At 40.5% G+C, this 21,650-nt stretch overlaps 1 protein-coding gene and 1 long non-coding RNA gene across 2 annotated transcripts in view; both read left to right on the plus strand.

The window, feature by feature from the left end:
- gtf2a2 (general transcription factor IIA, 2) overlaps positions 1-2,925 on the plus strand; it is a 36,501-nt gene extending 33,576 nt beyond the window's left edge. The window contains exon 4 of the mRNA XM_063012854.1: positions 2,749-2,925. Coding sequence (XP_062868924.1) covers positions 2,749-2,774 — 26 coding nt within the window. The 3' untranslated portion in view covers positions 2,775-2,925. The remainder of the gene's footprint in view (positions 1-2,748) is intronic.
- Positions 2,926-17,974: 15,049 nt separating this feature from the next.
- LOC134331630 (uncharacterized) lies at positions 17,975-21,115 on the plus strand. Its single transcript, XR_010015140.1, has 3 exons — positions 17,975-20,258; positions 20,475-20,704; positions 20,798-21,115. It is a non-coding gene; the product is annotated as an uncharacterized LOC134331630 (long non-coding RNA).
- Positions 21,116-21,650: the final 535 nt, after the last annotated feature.

Consider the following 21,650-nt stretch of genomic DNA (forward strand, 5'->3'; position numbering starts at 1 on the left):
AGGCAACATGAGGGCGAAAATAACATTAACTTTTTCGATTCAGTGGCGTATTAATATGAAATGATGTGAGGTGGTCCTAGGTGTGCGTTTATCGGGGATTTTACAACGGCTTCGAACGCGGCTCAGCCAATCAGATTTTAGGACCGGAACTATCCGTTTTATAATCCCCGATATAAGCACACCTGTGACCACCTCACATCATTCCATATTAATACGCCACTGAAAAGAAACTGTACAAACTTGGTTGAACATTATTTTAAGTCATGTATCATACATGGAAATGTCCAGATTAATATAAACAGTAATCCTGATCATTAAGCGGGTGTTTCGTCCAAGAAATAGTGTAATAGTTTGCGAATGTTATGTTCGCCCTCATGTTGCCTAGCAACACGGCACACCGTTAACGGGACTACAGTACCTGTAGTACAGTACCTGAAAATTCACAGAGTTATAGCGCGTTATAGCTATAGATTATAGCGCGGGTTGTTTACTGAATGGTAAATTTTTCACGTCCAAACAGGACGTATACCAAGTTGGACTTATTCCAAAGCAGACGTATACCGAGGTTCCACTGTACTTGTTTATACAAAGCGTAAAGGTAAAAAACAATATATACAGTGTTATCTTCATTTTAGATGTCAACAAGTATTTGCGGCTCCCAGTGTTTTCTTTTCCGTGGAAACCGGGTCCAAATGGCTCTTTGGGTGTTAAAGGTTGCCGACCCCTGTCCTAGGTCATATTCTTAGTAAGATTCCTAAAAGGCATTGATGTAAACCATGTACATCTGGTGAATCAAGTACATCATTCTTATAGCCCTGGTATGAAGCCACTGGAGTTCTGTTACTCTGCATATCCCTTATTTGGTCTCTGACGTGGGTGGGGAGTAAATATGATGAAGAGAAGCCGTAACATATATGAATACCAAAACCCTTAATGTGAATTTCTAGATTACACAAACCACTCATATGAATCGAATACTGTTGGCTCACTTGAGAACTGGCCCAGATTCATAATAACAGAATCAGTGCAAACTGACATGATGCTCACCAAACTATCTCCTTTACAAAAAGGCATTATGGGCATAGCAGGCACAGTCAAAGACCACAAAAAGCTATCAGAACAAATCTCAGTTGAGTGCCTGAACAAAGTTCAAACAGAGAACCTCCTGCGCATTGAAACATTCTTAAACATCAACATAAAGACTTTCCCTCACCCCACCTTACATAGCAGCAAATGAGTTACACACTGCTGCAAACTTAAGTATGTGGAAGAGGAAGAACTACTAAAGAAGTAATGCCACAGGAGGTTAGCAATGTCAGAAGAATTACAATCAAGACTTTATTGTAAAGATCAACACATACACTGATCAGCCATAACATTAAAACCACCTCCTTGTTTCTACACTCACTGTCCATTATATCAGCTCCACTTACCATATAGAATCACTTTGTAGTTTTACAATTACTGACTGTAGTCCATCTATTTCTCTACATACTTTTTTTAGCCTGCTTGCACCCTGTTCTTCAATTGTCAGGACCCCCAGAGGACCACCAAGGAGTAGGTATTATTTGGGTGGTGGATCTTTTTCAGCACTGCAGTGACACTGCCTACAGGGTGCTGTTGGCTGGATATTTTTGGTTGATGGACTATTCTCAGACCAGCAGTGACAGTGAGGTGTTTAAAAACTCCAGAAGTGCCGCTGTGTCTGATCCACTCATACCAGCACAACACACACTAACACACCACCACCATCACTTCAGTGCTGAGAATGATCCACCACTCAAATAATACCTATTCTGTTTTGGTCCTGGGAGAGTCCTGACCATTGAAGAACAGCATAAAAGGGGCTAACAAAGCATGCAGAATAACAGATGGACTACAGTCAGTAAAGTGCTCCTATATGGTAAGTGGAGCTGATAAAATAGACAGTGAGTGTAGAAACAAAGAGGTGGTCATAATGTTATGCCTCATCTGTGTATATCTTCATATATATTCAGTAGACCAACACCTCCCAGCAAGATCGTGATTGTCTACCAAAGAGTTGACGTAGACCTCCTATACATTACAAATCGCACCATATTTTTACAATTGGCAAAAATATGGACACAGACCTGCGATATGCGTAAGTGCTGCAACTGTGGAGAAGAGCAAAGGTCCTAAATGCAGAAACTGCTGAGGACTACGTGCAGCATGCAGAGGTAAAAAAAAAAAAAAAAAGTAAAAGAATAGCCAAGCTTCAGATTTACCAAAACCTCTGCTAAAGCAGTAAAGACATCAATGTCAACCTGATATCAAACAGAATACACGTGGCTCAGTAACATATCCAAGAAGCAAACCCCATGGAGTTCCTCCACACAAAGTCCAACCATTGCCATCACAACACAAGCGAAACGCATCCAAAAATTATGTGAACTGACCTGAGAGCGGGTCTCCAACATTTTTTTTTTTTACTTGCTTGTGTGTTTTCGGTTGATGTAGCAAATAAGAAGTCATCACAAATTCACTTGAACGAAAACCCCACCACAAACATTAACCACTTGTGGTCACTAGATGGTGGAATAGGCTCAGTTTTTGTTATTTTTTGTTCGTTTTATTTTATATCAAACATATGAGTTTATATACTTTGAAGCAGTTTCTCTAAACATTGTTTAAGAACATATTTTACAAGATATCCTTCATATTCAGGGGTGCCACTGATGTCGGACACAACTGTATACTGATTTTGTTTGCAATGTTTTTCTGTTGCAGACACTGGCTCTAATGTAGCAGATTGAGACTTGTCAACTTCAGGAAAGAGAATAGAAGAAACAGTCTTTTCCTTCAGTGTAATCACACAAGGCAGTGAATGTGCATTTCTATATGAAAACCTCTTGTTTTTTGTTATTACAATTTGTGTGGGTAATTTAATAAAATTGTTTTAAGGAAGTTTTATTGTACATTGTAGTAAGTGGATTTAAAGTAGCATGGTCATAAACAACTTAACACCCACCAGGGTCCTTTCTGTGTGGAGTCTGCGTCTCCGTGTCCGCATTGGTTTCCTCCGGGAGCTCCTCCCACATTCCAAAGACGTGCAAGTGAGGTGAATTGGAGACACTAAATTGTCCATGACTGTTCGATTTAACCTTCTAAACTGATGAACCTTGTGTAATGAGTGACTACCATTCCTGTCATGAAAGTAACCAAAGTATAGAAAACATGACGTATAAACAAATAAACAAACAAACAAAAAAAAGTTTGCAGCCAACTGGTAAGCGAAGTGGGAATGGTAAAGCTATTCTCTTTTTCTTATGTAACTCAAATCATGACACAACACCTAGTTTTACTATGCATTTAATCTATTTTGGCTGATTTTACTGATTTAGACTCACTGTCAATCACCATTTACTATTTATATTCTATTATATTCCATGTTTAAAGGAGTGGACATGAGGTTGCAACTGTGCATTTTATTTACTTTAGTTTTATTTAACAGTGAAAACAACTAAAGTTAAAAAGTTAACGCAACTTCAGGAATTTATCACTGTATACATCACTGTCAACTATTACGTAGTATACTACGTATAATGAATACTAAGCATTGTCGTTACTGGGACTTTAGAGAGCCTTCTTTGTCCTTTAAAGCATTTGTCCTTCAACACACCTCTTGATTTTCAAAAAGTAAGTCACACTGATTATGCCATCTATTACCTTGCTTAAATACAACCCCAAATCAGAAGACGTTGGGACAGTATTGAAAATGCAAATAATATAAAAATGCAGTGTTCCTTACATTTACTTTGACTTTTATTTAATTGCAGACAGTTTGAACCCAAGATATTTCATGTTTAGTCCTTTCAACTTCATTTCATTAGTTAATATACCTCCATTCCTGCATCTGAGGCCTGCAACCCATTCCAAAGAAAGTTGGGATGGGGGAAATGAAGGGCTAGTAATGAGGTGAAAAAACTAAATAATTATGTTATTCCAAACAGGTGATGTCAACAGGTGATTGTAATCATAGTTTGGTACAAAAGCAGCATCCAGGAAAGGCTGAGCCTTTGATGAGCAAAGATGGCCAGAGGATCTCCAGTTTGTCATCAAATGTGTAAGAAAATTATTGAAATGTTTAAAAACAATGTACCTCAAAGAACGATTGGTAAAGATTTGCATATTTCTCCCTCTACAATGCACAATATTAAATGATTCAAGGAATCGGGAGGAATTTCAGTGCGTAAAGGCCAAGGGCACAAGCTTAAGCTTAACGTGTGTGATCTTTGATCCCTCAGATGACACTGCATCAAGAACCGCCACTCAACGATAGCTGATATAACCACATGGGCAAGTGATTACTTTGGCAAACCTTTGTCAAGCACTACAATACGGAGTTACATGTGCAAATGCCACTTAAAACTTTACTGTGCTAAAAAGAAGCCTTATGTTAATCATGTCCAGAAGCGTCATCGACTTCTCTGGGCTCGGAGGCATCTAGGATGGACCATCACACAGTTGTAACGTGTATTGTGGTCAGATGAATTAGCATTCCAGGTCTTTTTTGGGAAAAATGGACGCCTTGTGCTCACTGTCCCTGCTGGACTGAGAATAGTCCATCATCCAAAAGAAATATCCAGCCAACAGAGCCCTGTGGGCAGCTCCCTGTGACCACTGATGAAGATCTCAAAGATGAAACAGCAGCAATAGATGAGCGACCATCTCTGACTTTACATCTACAAGGTGGACTAACTAGGTAGGAGTGTCTAATAGAGTGAACAGTGAGTGGACACAGTATTTAAAAACTCCAGCAGCGCTGCTGTGTCTGATCCACTCATACCAGCACAACACATGCTAACACACCACCACTGTCATTGTCACTGCAGTGCTTATAATTGCACTTCTGAATACCAGAATAGAAACATTTAACAAAAGGATCTAAAAACACTGAAGCAGCAAACTTTTTTAAAACCTAAATTTGTGTCAGTCGAAAGTATTTATTCTGCCTCAGGATTTATTCTGCCTCTTGGCTCGGTCAGGCCACAGGACTTTATCTACATCACAGGCAATATTCTCCCAATCTAGACAATGCAAAAAAGCATGCAGAATCCAGGCTTGAAAAGAATCCACTCTAATGTCATCACAGGCTGCATTCATTGACTGGAGTAGATTTTCCTTGGTATGCTGAGAAGAATTCCTGTATGAAACGGAGGTTATTGATAAACCACTCACTTATGTTTTGACAAAGATGAAAGCTCACATTGTCCCAAACGACAATGTACACAGGATGCTTTCTCAGCTCAGGATCCCCCGCTCAAGTCCAAGCAAAGCGTCTTGTAGACCATCCAGAAATGTTAGATGTTCTGTGTTGTAGGGCCAGGGCGATGCAGAACCCCATTGCTGTTGAAGGCCGCACATACATTTTCAGCAATAAGAAGACGCTTTTATCCAAATCAACTTACAGTATAGGTAAGCAACTGAGAGTTGAGGGCCTTCCTCAAAGGCCCAAAAGTGGCAACCTGGCAGTGGTGGGGTTTGAACCTGCAATTTTCTGCTTAATAGTCCAGTACTTTAACCGCTAGGCTACATGGTCACATTACCACAGGACAGGCATATTATGTTGAGATCTCTTCTCCAACTCTTTGTGAGACTAAATCCAGCTTTGTCCAAATATAAACATTCATAGGGCCTCTCTATGGGTTTGTTTAAATGTGACACATCATGACAGACCTCATGTCATTGTATACATGTGCTGCTCTACACAGAATACAGTATTTGATATGACTGCTCTTGTTCTTGGTCATTCTCATCTTACTCTTCGCCACACTCTCCTCTTCTTCTTCTATTGTTGCCCTCCATCGCTAAAGTCACAATACAGCTCAGAAATGCCACATGCATTTCAACTGACTTTTATCCTGTTTACCTACTAGTTTTAACCCTATGTACTGATATGACACGTGTGCACAGTTTTTACCTGCAGTGTGTTAACGATGACAATAGTGTGTTTGTTTTGGCAGTTGACAGATGTGTTCCAAGAATGGGGTTTAGTGTTTCAGCGATTGAGATAAACTGTAATAATGATAATGGGAATAATTTGAATACATTTGAAATCATATATACACAACATTAATTTAAACTAAAAGTTAGAATTAGCAAAAAGAATAAACAAGAAATTCGAAATTCTTTATTATTCAGTTCAGTCTGTGATAAAAACAATAGTGAATTCTGGACAATTTCAGGGCAGCATGGCAGGTTTCCATTACATCTAGCAGAAGCTGCATTGTTGGCACAGCAGTCGACTTGCAGGCTTCTTCAGCATCAGGTGGGTAAACAGGTTTATGTCAGAACCAAAGAGGAGAAAATGTAGTTAAACTGTGATATGAAATCATTAGGAGTAAAATATCAGTTATGCAGAGAAGTAGCATGAGACTCTGGCACCCTTAATATTCCGGCCCTAGGGGTCAGAAACCATGCACTGCCAGAAGACAATACGTAGCGCCCAGAAAATTCGATAAACACGAGAGCACCAGACTGCCCACACATCCCTGGTTTGGAAATACTAATCAAAAGCCTAAGTAAGTAAATATGTTTTCAATCTGGACTTGAAAATTGAGACTGTGTCTGAATCCCTCAGTAGTGCTCAGTAAGTTCACTCAAATACTGGGGAGCCAGCCCATGTAGCACTTGACAGGTTAGTAAAAGTGTTTTTTAATTAATGTGGGATTTAAATTTAGTGTAGAGATGATAAAACAGGACTAATATGATCTCAAACCTTCAGGTTCTAGTCAACTCTCGAACTGCTGCATTTTGTTTACCAACTGGAATTTGTTTATGAATCTACCAGAGCACCAGGTTAGACAGCTTGTCTTTTGCAGCCTTAGATCCAACAAGTAATGCCTCTGTTTTATCTGAATTAAGTAAAAGAAAATTACACAATCTTCAATCTTACTGATTGTGTTAATGTCACTGGGTTTGGCTAATGTAGTATCAGCTTAGTTATGGGGTAGGAACCTTTGTAATGTTATGTTGACTGGGGGGGAGTTATATAATAAACGGACGGAGTTCCAAAGTGGTCATGCGTGTGCCGTGTCGTCTCTCTAGCTTTCTAAACGGGTTTTAATGTTGTCACAAGCAACGGAACATGGTGTAAGAAGTGGGATTAGGAATACGAACCTGATCTTTTTTGTCTAAGAAAAAAAAAAGTGCCGGAGGGCAGCATAAACCGCTAAAGCAAGCTAACGCCGCAGCAGTGAAATATGAGCCTGTTTCAGGTCCCACCGCCGGAGAAATTCACTTTCAAGGCTGAAGACTGGCCGAAGTGGATAAAGCGCTTTGAGAGGTTTCGGATAGCGTCAGGCTTGGAAACACAAGCTGATGAAAACCAAGTGAATGCGCTGATCTACGCGATGGGGGAAGAAGCGGAGGACATTTTGATTTCTCTGCATTTGAGTCCTGCTGAAGCGAGTGAATTCAGCACAGTCACAACCAAGTTTGATGCACATTTTATAACACGGAGAAATGTCATCTTTGAGAGAGCAAAATTCAATCAGAGGCAGCAAGAGTTGGGTGAGTCAGTTGACTGTTTTATTACCGCACTTCATTGTCTTGCCGAGTATTGTGGATATGGAGCACTGCATGATGAAATGGTGAGAGACAGATTAGTAGTTGGACTAAGAGACACTAAACTGTCAGAACAATTACAAATGGATCCCGAATTAACACTTGTCAAAGCAGTCACCAGAGCACGACAGAGCGAGCAAATAAAGAAACAACAAGAAATGCTAAAAAGCCATTTTAAGGCTGATGCATCAAACACACAGCTTGACAGCGTGCATTCGCAGCAGCGATGGAACCACAAAAGCACACGAGCTAAGCCACAGTCATCCCTATCAGTTAGCAATACAGCACGAAAAAAGACCATCAAACACACACAGTGCAAAAGGTGTGGAGATTTGAGAGGTCACAGTCTGCAGCAATGCCCAGCTAAGGACGTAGTGTGTAACCATTGCAGAAAAAAGGGACATTATGCCAGAGTATGCCGAACTAAAAGGCTTAATGACGGGAATGTTGCAATACTGACTGAAGGCGTAGAAGATGAAGAGGTATTCCTTGGCTCACTTACTGCAAAGGCAGATGAAGGCCCTTGGATGACAGAAATAAAAATGGATCATAGTAATGTTGTGTGTAAAATAGACACAGGTGCAGACGTAACCGCAGTTCCGGAGAGGATGTGCAGTCAGGACCAGCTCAGTAAACTGAAAAGAGCTTCGAAGGTTTTAAAGGGTCCGAGAGGAAGGCAACTAACGGTAAAAGGTATATTCACAGCCACACTAAAGAAAGGACAAAAGAGCACCTCACAGGAAGTTTATGTTGTGAAGGAGCTGGCCACACCATTGTTAGGCCGTTCAGCTGCTGTAGCACTGCAGTTGGTAGCCAGGCTGGATGCTGTCAGCCTAGATACAGACGAAGCAGTAAGGGCTGAATTCCCTAAGTTATTCAATGGTCTAGGGAGAATGCAGGGCGAATATAACATTGTTCTAAAAACAGACGCTGAACCCTTCTCTCTCTCCACTCCCAGACGCATTTCTCTCCCTCTCCTACCAAAGGTTAAAGAAGAATTAAACCGAATGGAGCAGCAAGGAGTCATCTCAAAAGTGGAACAGCCAACGGAGTGGTGTGCACCCATGGTAGTAGTGCCTAAACAAACAGGAAAGGTGAGAATATGCACTGACCTCACGGAACTGAACAAATCAGTCATGAGGGAAAGACATCAACTTCCGTCTGTAGAGCACACACTGGGACAACTGGCAGGTGCCAGAGTGTTTTCAAAGTTAGATGCGAATTCTGGGTTTTGGCAGATTCCTCTATCTAAAGAATCCTCACTTCTCACGACCTTCATAACGCCGTTTGGGAGGTATTGTTATAACCGCTTATGCTTTGGAATTTCTTCTGCTCCAGAGCACTTCCAAAAGCGCATGTCACAAATCCTTGAGGGTCTGGAGGGCGTTTTGTGTCAGATGGATGACGTACTCATCTGGGGAGCTACCCAACAGCAGCATGATGAGAGGCTACGTGCAGCACTGTCACGACTCCAGGAGGCCGGGGTTACACTCAACGAGAAATGTGAGTTTTCTAAGAGCAAAATCAAATTTTTGGGACAGATTATTGAAGCATCAGGAGTGAGTGCAGACCCGGAAAAGGTGAAAGCTGTGAAGGCCATGAGAGAACCCCACAACATTAGCGAGGTGAGAGGAGTCCTGGGGATGATAAATCATCTGGGGAAATTTATACCCCATTTAGCTGAGAAAACACGTCCACTTAGAGATCTGTTGAAGAAGTCAAACATGTGGGCGTGGGGGTCCCAACAGCATGAGGCCTTTGAGAAAATTAAAAGAGAGCTTACAACACCACCGGGACTGGCACTATATGATCCAAATGCTGAGACGCTGGTTTCCGCCGACGCTTCATCATATGGGTTAGGCGCCGTCCTCCTCCAAAAGCAATCAGATCAACAGTGGAAACCAGTAGCATATGCTTCCCGATCCCTCACCAGCACTGAGCAGAGGTACGCTCAAATTGAAAAGGAGGCACTGGCTTCCACATGGGCCTGCGAAAAGTTTGCAGAGTTTCTCATTGGGAAAAACTTCCACATAGAGACAGACCATAAACCCCTGGTCCCCCTGCTGGGTTCAAAAACGCTAGACATGCTCCCACCGCGAATACAACGTCTTAAAATGAGACTGATGAGGTTTTCATATTCAATTTCCCATGTGCCCGGTAAGAATATTGCAACAGCAGACGTGCTTTCTAGGGCTCCTGTAAGTAACACAGTGGACGGACTACAAGAGGAAGAAATAAACCTTTACGTCGATACTGTCATGGCAAGTCTGCCAGTTACGGAGCCCAGACTCAAAGAAATCCAAACACACCAAGACAGAGACTTTATACTTCGCCAGCTCAAGAAACACTGTGTAGACGGTTGGCCAGATAAATTCTCTGTTGAAGAGGTGATTCATCCCTATCTGCCATTCTCAGGTGAAATCACTGTGCAAAACGGAGTACTGCTTAAAGGAGAAAGAATTGTCATTCCAGCATCACTCCAAGCGGATGTGTTAAACAAGTTGCACGAGGGACATCTGGGCATCACAAAATGCCGAGAGAGGGCTAAACAGTCGGTGTGGTGGCTAGGCCTTAGCAAAGAATTACAACAGATGATTCAGAACTGTGACACATGTGCACGTGAAAGAATAAACTTAAAAGAACCAATGATGCCAACATTGTTTCCAGCTAGACCATGGTCCACCGTCGGAGCTGATCTCTTCCAGTATGGTAACCAACGCTACCTTATCATTGTTGACTATTTTTCCAGGTTCTTTGAAGTCGCTAAGTTGTCATCCACTACTTCAGAAGCAACGATCCAGCATTTTAAATCAATCTTTGCTCGTCATGGAATTCCAGATGTGGTGAGATCGGACAATGGACCACAGTTTTCATCTGATAGCTTCAGACGCTTTGCACAGAATTGGGGCTTCGACCATGTGACGTCCAGTCCTCATTTTCCACAGAGCAATGGGGAGGCAGAGAGGGCGGTGAGGACAGTCAAGAATCTTCTAAAAAAGTCAACCGACCCCTACCTTGCCCTTATGGCCTACCGTGCTTCTCCACTGGCCAATGGATACAGCCCCACTGAGCTTCTCATGGGAAGAAGGATAAGAACGTCTGTTCCTGTTGCCCCATCACAACTCAAGCCAAGATGTGTGGACTGGGGTAAGCTAAAAGAGACAGAGAACATATACAGGCAAAAGCAAAAACAAAACTACGACCGTAGACACAAAACACATGACATGACACACCTGCACCCGGGAAAACATGTGTGGGTAAAGGACACTGATGAACGAGGCACAGTGGTGTCTGCTGCAGATACACCCAGGTCTTACATGGTGGAGACACCACGGGGTACCTTCCGGAGAAACAGGTTCCATCTCTCGCCAACCCCGGTGGCTCCTGAAAATGCAACCAACTTACCTGATACACCGACAGAAGAAAACACTGTGTCTGACACAGACAGAACCTTTCTTTCACCAGAGGCTCAAGTTCAACATCAGCAGAGGAGCAAGACACCTGAGCGCCGATACCCCATTAGAAATAGAAGGGCCCCAGGTCACTTTAAGGACTTTGTCAGTACATAGTTGAAGGACTGAGAGCTGAGTGGGCAATGGGGCAGAATAATCCCCTCACTCGGCAGAAGGGATGGGTAGTCCACCCCACCCTTCTTAAAAAAATAAATAAATAAAACATGGAAATAGTAGAAACAGAAAATGGTTTGCACTATTGTTCAATGTTGTTAAATTGTTAACTTGGTACAGTACCCCCAGACAAGTTACCTAGAAAGGGGGATGTAGTATCAGCTTAGTTATGGGGTAGGAACCTTTGTAATGTTATGTTGACTGGGGGGGAGTTATATAATAAACGGACGGAGTTCCAAAGTGGTCATGCGTGTGCCGTGTCGTCTCTCTAGCTTTCTAAACGGGTTTTAATGTTGTCACAAGCAACGGAACAGCTAATACACACCGACCAGGCATAACATTATGACCAATGGGCAAGCGTAAGGATTTGAGCCAGTTTAACAAGGGCCAAATTGTGATGGCTAGACGATTAGGTCAGAGCATCTCCAAAACTGCAGCTTTTGTGGGGTGTTCCCGATCTGCAGTGGTCAGTATCTAAATTTGATAGAAAATTATGAGTAAGGGGCTTCTTATGAAATCATATAAAAGTATTTCACATATTTAAAGTGTAAGATGGTTTTCACGTATCCAGTAAGAAGGTTTTAAGAGCACTGCGACCGAGGTCACGAAAGACAACAGAATGTGCAAAGATAAACATAACAAGGATGTAAAAACAAAGGATATCTAAAAACGACAGACTATCACATCACAAGACCAGAATTATTTAGAACACAGCAGACTCTATGGCGCTATGGCTCCAAGATGTATCTTCTTATTTTTTAATAACACGTGTATGTAAGAATCATCCTCCTGATGATTCTCTTGTGTCTGGCTCTGAGGAGGAGGGGTTGGCAATGGAGAGGGCGATGGCGATATTACATGGGTATAAAGGAACTATGTAAATTTACTTAGGTGGTTCTTACTGCGGTATGCTTCTATGCTGTATGTAAGAATCCACAATTGTGCTTTCATTAAACTTCAATCAAGCTAAAAAGAATCTCTTGTGTCTGAGTTTGCTTTCTGACAGGAAAAGCTCCACCACACTATCAAAAGTGGTTCAAGGAAGGAACAGTGGTAAACCGGTGACAGGGTCATGGGTGGTCAAGGCTCATTGATGCACATGGGGAGCAAAGGCTGGCCCATGTGGTCCGATCCAACAAACAAGCTACTGTAGCTCAAATTGCTGAAGAAGTTATTGCTGGTTCTGATAGAAAGGTGTCAGAATACACAGTGCATCACAGATTGTTGCATATGCTATTGAATTAATCACTCTTTTCACAAAACCTTGAACCATTTTCTCCTAGTTTGACACCTTTTCATACCTGATTCAACCTTTTTTGCAAAACTCTAAACACATTCTCACTGTCAAACACACTTTTCTCATGGTAGTGCACTTTGATGCAAAATAGCCGCAGACCAGTCAGGGTGCCCATGCTGACCCCTGTCCACCACCGAAAGCGCCAACAATGGGCAAATGAGCATCGGACCTGGCTCACGGAGCAATGAAAGAAGGTGGCCTGGCCTGATGAATCATGGTTTCTTTTACATCACATGGATGGCCGGGTGTGTGTGTGTCACTTACCTGGAGAACACATGGCACCAGGATGCACTATGGGAAGAAGGCAAGCCTACGGAGGCAGTGTGATGCTTTTGGGCAATGTTCTGATGGGTCCTGCCATCAATGTGGATGTTACTTTACCACATGTACCACCTACCTATGCATTGTTGCAGACCATGTACACCTTTTAATGCAAATGGTAAACACAGGCAAGAATGGTTTGAGAAGCACAACAATGCGTTTGAGGTGTTGACTTGGCCTCCAAATTTCCCAGATCTCAATCCAATCGAGCATCTGTGGGATGTGCTGGACAAGCAAGTCTGATCCATGGAGGCTCATCTCGCAACCTACTGGAGTTAAAGGATCTGCTGCTAACATCTTGGTGCCAGATACCACAGCACACAGGGGTCTAGTGGAGTCCATGCATCGACTGCTGTTTTGGCAGCAAAAGGGGGACCAACACAATGTTAGGAAGGTGGTCATAATGTTATGCTAATGTTTATACCAGATAAAAGGGTGTTAATGCACTGGAGTAAAAAATAAACAAAAACACACTTTGTTCTGATGCCCCTTGATACCGAAGCAAATGCAGTAAGTGTTTGTGTTTGTTTCAAGCCTCCCTTGTCTGTGCTCCTGTCTAGTGATTTGCCCTCATGTTCATGATCACCACCTCTTTCTTGTGTTTCCATGATTACACAATGTGTACGTTATAAAGTGGATTTCACAGAGTGGCCAGTGTCATACTGCTTGTTTTCTTAAGAAGAGACCCTTTTTAGTTAGTCTCAAGAAGTTGCTGCACACTTACAATAACATTTACTGCTTTATGTTTATAGCGTGTGTCAACTTGAGAGGAATACCCTTCAATCCTGAAACTCTCCTTTACTCAGATAGTTTAGTTGTTGTCTCATTAAAACTAGATAGAATTCCCAGACACTGATTTATGGTGTGGTACTCTTCAAAGGTTAAAGGTGTCAAATCTGTACTCAGAGTGCTTAAAAAAGCAGCACCAACTGGCGCTCTTTAATGATATAACCTTTGCAGCATGGCAAAAGTGCTGTTCCAGCGGATGGTCATATCTTACAGTTTTTCTCAATCGCTAAAACACTAAACCCCATTCTCGGAACAAACCGTCAACTGCCAAAACTTGACTAGTGAATGAATCACTCTTTTCACAAAACCTTGAACTATTTTCTCCTAGTTTGACACCTTTTTCTTACCTGTTTCAACCTTTTTGCAAAACTCTCACTGTCAAACACACTTTTCTCATGGTAGTGCACTTTGATGCAAAATGGCACACACATGCCACAAAGATTAAACACAACAAACACACTACAGGTAAAAACTGTGCACACGTGTCATATCAGTTAAAAGGGTTAAAATTAGTAGGTAAACAGAATAAAAGTCAATTCAAATGCATGTGGCATTTCTGAGCTGTATTGTGACTTTAGCAATGGAGGGCAACAATAGAAGAAGAAGAGGACAGCGTGGTGGTGAAGAGAAAGATGAGGATGACCAAGAACAAGAGCAGTCATAACAAATACTGTATTCTGTGTAAGGCAGCACATGTATACAATGACATGAGGTCAGTTCAAATGCATGTGGCATTTCTGAGCTGTATTGTGACTTTAGCAATGGAGAGTAACAATTGAAGAAGAAGAGGAGAGCGTGTCAGAGGTGGTGGCTAAGAGAAAGAGCCTAAGAGAAGGTTGCAGGTTCAAACCCCACCACTGCCAGGTTGCCACTGTTGGGTCTTTGAGCAAGGCCCTTAACCCTCAGTTGCTCAGACTGTATACTGTAAGTTGCTTTGGATAAAAGCTGAAAATGTAAATGTAAAATGTATGTGCAGCCATCAACAGCAATGGGGTTCTGTATCGCCATGTTACATTAGGGCCCTACAACACAGAACATCTAACATTTCTAAATGGTCTACAAGACGATTTGCTTGGACTTGAAGCAAACTGAAAAAGCATCCTGTGTACGTTGTCGTTTGGGACAATGTCAAGTCAACTTTATTTATATAGCGCTTTTTACAATAGACATTGTCTGAAAGCAACTTTACAAAATCCAGGACCAACAGATACAAAAACCCCTGTTGAGCAAGCCGAGGGCGACTGTGGCAAGGAAAAACTCCCTGAAAATTACAGGAAGAAACCTTGAGAGGAACCAGACTCAGCAGGGCCCATCCTTCTTGGGTGGTCTTTCACAATGTGAGCTTTCACCGGTGTCAAAACATATGTGAGTGGTTTATCAATAACCTCCGTTTCATAAATCTAAGCCTTCCACCATACTCTCTCTTTCTAAACCCATTTGAGGAATTCTTCTCAGCGTACCCAGGAAAATCTACTCCAGTCAATGGATGCAGCATGTGATGACATTAGAGTGGATTCTTTTCAAGCTTGGATTCTGCATGCAAAAGGATTTTTTCCCGCTGTCTAGATAGCCTGTGATGTAGATGAAGTCCGGTGGCCTTATCCAGCCCAGAGGCATGATCCTGAGGCAAAATAAATGATTGACATTGCAAACTGTATATACAATAAATAAATATATTGCAGTTCATATACTGCATTTCTTTGTTGGTTCTCCAGTATATAAATATATAAACACATCAGTAAATATATTTTCATGTATACAAAAACATTACCAGAATTCCTGAATAAAGATTTTTGGTTTTGCTATGATAAAAGCAGTAGTGTGTAGTGTGTAATGACTGCTGTGTAGTGTTCATGCATTGGCTGGATTTGTGTGTATTTTGACGGCAGCATTTGGTTTTGAGCAAAGATAAAATCGTTTAGAGTTGATTGTTTGATTTTGCAAAGTCAGAGGTTTTGTGAAAGTAGCCTTGCATTTTGGGTTTTGTGTTTACTGTTATGAGAAAAGGTAGAGGAAATTTCAGAAAATGTTTTAGCAACTCAGAAAAACTAAAAACAATTTATTTTCCTATTAAACCCCCATCTTACTTGATTGCAAAAGTTCAAAGTGTTCCCAAACTTCAGAATGCCCTTTTTTTGCTGGTTCCATCCTAATCGCCATTTGTCTTGGTTTCTGCCCCCCCCCCCCCCCCCCTTTCTGACTCATGCATGTGCAAAGATTTGCTTCTTTTGAATCAGTCCCTGAAGCAGTTGTGTCGGAACTCAGCAGAAGCAGTTGGCTGAAATGAAGCTTCAGATGTTCATGGTCATGTAATCATTGTAGAATGAACCAAGCATTGACACAGTGGTTCAAAGCAACGGGCATCGTTTAGCTGAGGAATTAGTATTCTTGATTCTTGTCCAGTATAGGGTTTAGAATAGTTTAGGGACCTATTCTAAGTGTTTCCAGGTTATTAATAACATTTAGCATTAGCTTAGCATTAGCCTATTAAACCCTGTTCATAATGCTGCCCTGTTGCACACATTATAAAGACATGGCTGCAGAAGAAGAGGTTACGGGTATTAGGCTGGCCTGCCTACAGTCCAATAAAGAATATATGGAAAATTTTGAAACAAAAAAAATATTTACAGCTCCTTACAGCTTCTTTTTATGGATAAAAATAGGTAAGGGGTAAAACTTGGAAGAGTGGTGGCCAGGAAGGGCAAAACAAATTTACATTTTAGAAAACATTACAAAACTAAAACTAGTTTACCAGTACTAAAACAAATTTACAAACAGCAAAACAAATTTAACAGTACCAAGACAAATTTACAAATGGCAATTCAGATGGAAAGAGTAGGTACATCACACAGGAAGTGGTTGTTGCTGACGATATTTGTCAATCAAACAGGTTTGCAGGAATAAAGTAAATGGATTTTTGACGGAAACCTTAAGCCATGTTTTGTCCATTTTGTGAAAATCATTTTAGCCATTTAGTCTGCTTTTATTTTTTTTGTGGAAAGTGTTACGAGTTTTTTAAAAGAGCAGACAGTAAAATGTGGTACATTGTTAAATAGGGTATTTTTAATGAAGGCCACTCTTACAATGTAATTGTAGACATGATGTCCAGTTTACGTCATGTAAATAATGGTTTACAATAGTTTAGTGTACTTCGTGGACAACACTTTGGCTACAGAACAATGTAGATGAATGCTTTTATTAAGATCCATTTCATAATATAGATTGGCTCCAAAGACTGTGGATTTAGAATTGAACATACAGAACTGGATGCATTCCCTGAGTCAAGACAGTCAATGAATTTATGTGGTGACCCAATCATCCAGGAGTACTTGGACTTTGTTATAAAGCACAGTCAACTACAGAAGCCAGAAAATTAGGAGTTTGCAACAGAATTGCACATACGTCTTAAAGAAATTGCACAGCTATAACCCTGGAAACTAAAAAAACATTCTGCACATTTTAAAATTATCTTGTGCTGTCTATCTGTTTTACTTTGGTTAAAACAAATAGTTAAAAAAATTTTTATTACTTATCTGAAAATGGGACAGAAGCTTTTCATAATCAATAATGAGGCAGAGGATTAAGGTTCATAATATAGCAAGCAAAATACATAAATGACTCACAGAGCACACAAATGACCATAACAGTACTAATCTATGCAACACACAGCAAAGGAAAACAGGAGCTAGAACAACCTCACCGATCAGCTCTTTAAAATCATCATCCTGTCACTTCTAGACTGTGAAGCTCGTGCAGTCTTGGCAGGAGCTCAATTGATCAGGAAAAATCCTGGGCAGTGCGTCCACTCCCAGGTGAGCTTCTGTCAAGCCAAAGAGCACCACTAACTTTTATACCAAACTTATCTGTGTGTGCACAAGCGATTTGCACTGACTCTACCAATCAATTTGAGTAAAAGTCTTAAAGTATCTGATGTTTAATGTACTTACAGTTTTTCTGAATTGCTAAAACACATTTCCTGAAATTTCCTCTACCTTTTCTCAAAACAGTAAACACAAAACCCAAAATGTAAGCTACTTTCACAAAACGTCTGACTTGTCTTGCAAAATCAAACAATCAACTCAAAATTATTTTATCTTTGCTGTCAAAATACACACAAATCCAGCCAATGCATAAACACTACACAGCAGTCATTACACACTACATAAAACAATACAAAACACTCTGCTTTTATCATAGCAAAACCAAAAATCTTTATTCTGGAATGGTTTTTGTTTACATAAAACATATTTACTGATGTGTTTATATATTTATATACTAGAGAACCAACAAAGAAATACAGTATATGAACTGCAATATATTTATTTATTGTATATACTGTTTGCAATGTCAATTATTTATTCTGTCTCATGTCTCTGGGCTCAGTCAGGCCACAGGACTTCATCTACATCACAGACAATATTCTCCCTACCTAGACAATGCAAAAAAAATCCTTTTGCATGCAGAATCCAAGCTTGAAAAGAATCCACTCTAATGTCATCACATGCTGCATCCATTGACTGGAGTAGATTTTCCTGGGTATGCTGAGAAAAATTCCTCAAATGGGTTTAGAAAGAGAGAGTATGCTGGAAGGCTTAGATTTATGAAATGGAGGTTATTGATAAACCCTCACATATGTTTTGACAACGGTGAAAGCTCACATTGTCCCAAACGACAATGTACACAGGATGCTTTCCCCACTCAAGTCCAAGCAAAGCATCTTGTAGACCATCCAGAAATGTTAGATGTTCTGTGTTGTAGGGCTCTAATGTAACATGGTGATGCAGAACCCCATTGCTGTTGATGGCCGCACATACATTTTCAGCAATAAGCAGACACTTTTATCCAAAGCAACTTACAGTATACAGTCTAAGCAACTGAGGGTTAAGGGACTTGCTCAAACAGTGGCAACCTGGCAGTGGTGGGGTTTGAACCTGCAACCTTCTGCTTACTAGTCCAGTACCTTAACCGCTAGGCTACATGGTCACATTGCCACCACGATGGACATGCATTTCTATAATTGCATGTTGACCAGTTATGTTGAGCCCTCTTCTCCACCTCTTTGTGAGACTAAATCCAGCTTTGTCCAAATATAAACATTCATGGGGCCTCTCCGGGGGTTTAGTTTACAGTTTTTCTCAATTGCTAAAACACAATTTCTGAAACCTTGCTCCATTTTCTTAAAACATTAAACACAAAACCTCATCTTCAAGCAGCATTTACAAAACCTCTGACTCCTCTTGCAAAATCAAACTTTCGCTTCAAAACAGATTTACCTGTGCTCAAAACCAAACACTGCTCTCAAATCATAAACAAAGCCATCAAAATGATATACACTATCAAGCAGTCAGTAAACAATACACCAAAAAATAGAAAACACACTGTTCAAAACATATAGTTCTTAGGGAGAAGTAAATTTTTAATCTCAAAACAAATTTCATATTTTTCCGTCATTGTCTTTTGATGAACAAAAACATGTTCTATCATAGTAGCTCAACTGCAATTCTTGTTCTTTGTTGATATGAACCTGCAACTACGGTGGCCGAGAAGTGCAAAACAAATTAACATTTAAAAAAACAAACTTACAAAAGTAAAAACAAAATTACAAAGGTAAAAAAAAAATACATTTTAGAAAACAAAATTACCAGTGCTGAAACAAATTTACCAATGCCGAAACAAATTTACAAATGGCAGATCTGACGGAAAGGGTAGGAACAATACACAGGAAGTGCTTGTTGTTTACCTGCTGTCAATCAAACTGTTTGGCGGGGATAAAGTGAACAGAGTTGTGTCGGCAGTTGTGACTGTGAATGCTTAGCGATGTTTTGTCCATTTTGTGGCAATCATTTTAGCCAATTAGTCCGCTTTTGTTTTTCTTGCGGTAAATCGTTAGAATTTTTAGAAGAGCAGACGAAAGAAGATGTAATAAATTTGTGTATAGGATATTTCAATAAAGGCCACTCCTACGATGTTATCGTTGACATGATGTCCTCTTTACATGGTGTAAACATTAGTTTGCGATCTCTTAAAACTAAACTTAAACAGGCTGGACTGTACCGTAGAAAGGGCTATTCTTCTACACACGCTGTCAGGAATGCTATAGGGTTGGAGCTTCGTGGACCTGGACAGCTCTTTGGCTATTGAACAATGTGGCAAGTACTCATGCAAAAGTACAATCTACGAGTAAAGAGGGATGATGTTATGGTGTTACTCCAGGAGCTTAATCCTCGAGGATGTGAGATGAGAGCATGCAGAAGGTTTATTAGAAGAACCTACCACTCAATGGGGCCGAATTACATGTGGCACGCTGACGGTTACGACAAACTCAAGCCATTCAGTTTGGCCCTTTTGGGATGCATAGACGAATTTTCGCGGAAAGTACTGTGGCTTGTATGTGGACCAACAAATAACAATCCCTCAGTTATTGCTCACAATTTCCTCACTTGTGTGCGAAACCTTGGTGCTTTCCCCATGAGATTGAGGACCGATTGCGGCACGGAGAACGGCATTATGGCTGCAGTTCAGTGTACCCTACGGCACCAGCACACTGACTACTACTCGGGAGCGTCTAGCCATAAGTATGGTTCATCCACCAACAATCAATGCATTGAGTCATGGTGGTCCACATTCAGAAAGGGAAGGTATGTAACTTTGAGTTTCCGTTTTCATAATTACTGTTAAGACTATAGGTTTTTGCCGCTTTGCTGTGTCAGTTATAATCTCATAGATTAACTGACATGAACCTCACTATAAAGAACGTAAATTCAATAGTTAAGTGCGTGAAAACACACCGGTTAATACATTTGTTGTACAGTATATTTAACCTCACTGTAGACCATTAATGTTAATTTCTATAGGTCTCAGTTCTGGATGGAGTTATTTGCAGACCTCCGAGATGCAGGATACTTCAATGGAAGTCATGAACACCAATGCTTGCTGAGATTTTGCTTCAGTGATGTCATACAGAAGGACCTGGATGAATGTGTGACACTGTGGAACAGTCACAGGATTCGCACTTCTAGAACTGCATCATGTCCTGGAGGAGTGCCCAATGAACTGTACTACTTACCACACAGATAATTGATTGGTGATGGACTGCTATTTCCCTGTAGCTGTTATTGTTTTATTTGTAGCTCATATTTAAATAAACGCTACTAATAAGATCCATTCCTCATTCTAGGTTTGGCTCCAGAGACTGTGGATTTAGAATTGAACAAACAGAACTGGATGTTTTCCCTGAATCAAGACAGTCAGTCAATTCATGACCAAAACATCCAGGAGTACTTGGACTTTGTTATGGAGTGCAGTCAACTACAGAAGCCAAATAACTGGGAGTCCGCATCAGAACTATACTTATGGCTTAAAGAAATTGCTCAGCTATGATTGTTTTAATTACATAAATTACTTTGATTAATTATTATAAAGTACATTTTTAAATTAACTTTTGCTGTCCATGATTTAAGTTTTACTGGAAAAGCTCCCACATCTGACCTCAATTATCACAGGAAAAAAATGTTGAAAAAGTTTGAAATAAATTGAGTAACAGCAATAAATAGTACAAAATATTTATAAAACTGTCAAAATGGAAAATAAACATTTAACTCTTTATCTGTATTTTTTTTTCCTATTACCTCTTTGAGATATCAGGACTTTAATAAATCTGTCCAAATGTAACCTAACATGAACAAGAACATGTTCACACGTGCATATAGACCTACTAACCAAAACATGATTTTCCTCAGCTCATATCTACAAACTGATCACAAATTTTAAAAACAGCCAAATCCTGGGGGAATTCTGAATTCCAAAACCCATATGTGATTTAAACACATTGTAAGAATCTAGGAGTGGTAATTTGAATGTGTTTGAACATGTACAGTATTTGCCATTGGGAATGGTAAATCATCCAGAAACTCGATCTTTGGCAGGGGTTCCAATCCAGATGGGGGAAGTGAAGTTAGTCCAGTTGCAAACATTAAAACATCTTTCACACACAGAGCAGCCTGGCCTTCTGTAAAGGAATAGAATTATCA

The sequence above is a fragment of the Trichomycterus rosablanca genome, chromosome 17 (genome assembly GCF_030014385.1).
Source record: "Trichomycterus rosablanca isolate fTriRos1 chromosome 17, fTriRos1.hap1, whole genome shotgun sequence".
NCBI lineage: Eukaryota > Metazoa > Chordata > Actinopteri > Siluriformes > Trichomycteridae > Trichomycterus > Trichomycterus rosablanca.